This window comes from Cebus imitator, unplaced genomic scaffold (assembly GCF_001604975.1).
Source record: "Cebus imitator isolate Cc_AM_T3 unplaced genomic scaffold, Cebus_imitator-1.0 Scaffold254, whole genome shotgun sequence".
NCBI lineage: Eukaryota > Metazoa > Chordata > Mammalia > Primates > Cebidae > Cebus > Cebus imitator.
Window position 1 is genome coordinate 2,949,801 of NW_016107569.1, and position 2,893 is coordinate 2,952,693.

General features: G+C 45.0%; 1 protein-coding gene across 1 annotated transcript in view; it reads right to left on the minus strand.

Moving 5' to 3' along the window:
• NUP188 (nucleoporin 188) overlaps positions 1-2,893 on the minus strand; it is a 63,429-nt gene that overhangs the window by 52,881 nt on the left and 7,655 nt on the right. The window contains exon 2 of the mRNA XM_017499132.2: positions 2,271-2,325. Coding sequence (XP_017354621.1) covers positions 2,271-2,325 — 55 coding nt within the window. The remainder of the gene's footprint in view (positions 1-2,270; positions 2,326-2,893) is intronic.

Here is a 2,893-nt window from a genome sequence, read left to right on the forward strand (position 1 = left end):
TGGAAAAGGAGCAAGATCAGCTTCTTCCCTTTCTAAAAAAAAAAAAAAAAAGATACATTCCTAGAAGTAGAATTATCAAATGAAGGCATATCAAGAAATGTTAAGGATCTAAAATAAATAACATTAATTCTGCTAATGATAATAAAAATAACAAAAAATGTCATCTTGCCAGACGCAGTGGCTCACACCTGTAGTCCCAGCACTTTGGGAGGCCGGGGCAGACGAATCGCAAGGTCAGGAGATCAAGACCACCCTGGCTAACATGGTGAAACCCTGTCTCTACCAAAAATACAAAAAAATTAGCCAGGTGTGGTGGCACGAGCCTGTACTCCCAGCTACTCGGGAGCCTGACGCAGGAGAATCACTTGAACCCAGGAGGTGGAGGTTACAGTGAGCTGAGATGGCACCACTGCACTCTACCCTGGGCAACAGAGCAAGACTCCATCTCCAAAATAAAAATAAAGAAAAAGATAAATGAGTGTCATCTTAACATTTTATTTTCACAAGATCAGAACACCCGAGAATCAACATGAAGAACTGTCCTTTATTGATTATATACTTGGAAATATCCTAGAAACCAGGGTAGGCGCAGTGGCTCACATCTATAATACCAGCACTTTGGGAAGCCAAGGTGTGTGGATCCCTTGAGCCCAGGAGATTGAGACCATCCTGGGCAACATGGTAAAACCCCATCTCTACAAAAAATACAGAAATTAATGAGGGGTGGTGGTGTGCACCTGTGGTCCCAGCTGCTGAGGAGGCTGAGTATTACTTGATCCTGGAGATTGAGGCTGTAGTGAGCCAACATTATGTCACTGTGCTCCAGCCTGGTGGACCGAGTGAGACCATGTCTCAAAAGGAAAAAAAAAAAATCCTAGAAACCACTGCCACTATGATCAAGGCTTGAGAATCTTTCTTAGGTTGAGGTAACAGAATGCTATTTGTACCCCTATTCTCGGGAGCCAATCAATGAACACTGGTATCTTTTCATTAAAAGGACTCAATGAAGGGCCAGGCATGGTGGCTCACGCCTGTAATCTAAGCACTTTGGAGGCCAAGGCGGGCGGATCACCTGAGGTCGGGAGTTCAGGACCAGCCTCACCAACATGGTGAAACCCATCTTTTTTTTAAAAAAAAAAAAAAGGACTCAATGAAGTATAAGGAAAGATAGATTTAGAAGCCTTCAGTGGCCAGACTGTAAGACACAGTCTCATTTCAGCAGAGAAGTAAGGAATGCATAATGTTTATAAAGCTTTTGGCTTTTGTGAGCCAGCGTCTTGCTTTGTCTCCCAGGTTGGAGTTCACTACAGCCTCAACCTCTCAGACTCAAGCAATCCTCCCACCTCGGCCTCCTAAGTAGCTGAGACTACAGACATGCACCACCATGCCTGGTTTATTTATTTTTTAAATTTTTTGTACAGACAGGTTCTTGCTATGTTGCCAGGGCTAGCCTTCAGCTTATGTGCTCAAGTGATCCTTCTGCCCTGGCCTCCCAAAGGACTGGGATTACAGGCATGAGCCACTGCATCTGGCCATGATTATAAAGTTTTAGTAATAAAAAAAGTGTTTACGCCAGGCATTGGCTCACCCATAATCCCAGCACTTTGGGAGGCCGAGGCAGGCAGGTCACCTGAAGTCAGGAGTTCGAGACCAGCCTGGCCAACACGGTGAAACCCCATCTCTACTAAAAATACAAAAATTAGCTGGGCATGGTGGCATGTACCTGTAATCCCAGCTCTTCGGGAGGCTGATGCAGGCAATCACTTGAACCCAGGAGGTAGAGGTTGCATTGAGCTGAGATTGTGCCACTGCATTCTGGCCTGGGTGACAGAGTCAGACTGTCTCAAAAAAAAAAAAAAAAAAAAAAAAGAAAATGGCCAGGTACAGTGGCTCATGCCTATAATCCCAGCACTTTGGGAGGCCAAGGCAGGCAGATCACCTGAGATCAGGAGTTCAAGACCAGCCTGGCCAAAATGGTGAAACCCCATCTCTACTAAAAATGTAAAAATTATCAGCCAGGCATGGTGACATGCGCCTGTACTCTCAGTTGCTCAGGAGGCTGCAGCAGGAGAATCACTTAAACCCAGGAGGCAGAGGCTGCAGTGACTAGAGATTGCACCATTGCACTCCAGCCTGGGCAACAAGAGTGAAATTCCATCTCTAAATAAATAAACATGTTTAATTCCTACATTAAAGAAAAGCAAGGTTTTTTTAGTGACAAAAGCTACACAAAGAACCCAGAGAACCCACTCAAGAATACCACCACTTACCAGCTCTCTCAGAGCCGACCTCCCAAGCAGAATAGTCCACAGTTCTCTACTGCTCCTGTAAAATGAGAATAGAGGTAACTTTGCTCTTTTTGATCATACAAACTTGTACACTGCCCCACAGCCATTATGTCTGCTCTCTAAAAGCAAAAAACCTTAATATACAAAACAATTTGTTAAATTTTTGGAAAGTTATCTTGCTATATAATAATATTCTTAGAAGTTTAATGTTCAAAATAAAAATTAAGAAACTAAAATATAAGATTTTAACCTGGCCAGGCACAGTGGATCATGCCTGTAAACCCAGCACTTTGGGAGGCTAAAGTGGGTAGATCACCTGAGGTCAGCAGTTCAAGACCAGTGTGGCTAACATGGTCCGATCTCTTCTAAACATAAACCCTGTCTCGGCCAGGTGCGGTGGCTCACGCCTGTAATCCCAGCACTTTGGGAGGCCAAGGCGGGCAGATCACGAGGTCAAGAGATGGAGACCATCCCGGCCAACATGGTGAAGCCCCATCTCTACTACAAAAGACAAAAATTGGCCGGGCGCGGTGGCTCACGCCTGTAATCCCAGCACTTTGGGAGGCCGAGGCGGGTGGATCACGAGGTCAAGAGATCGAGACCAT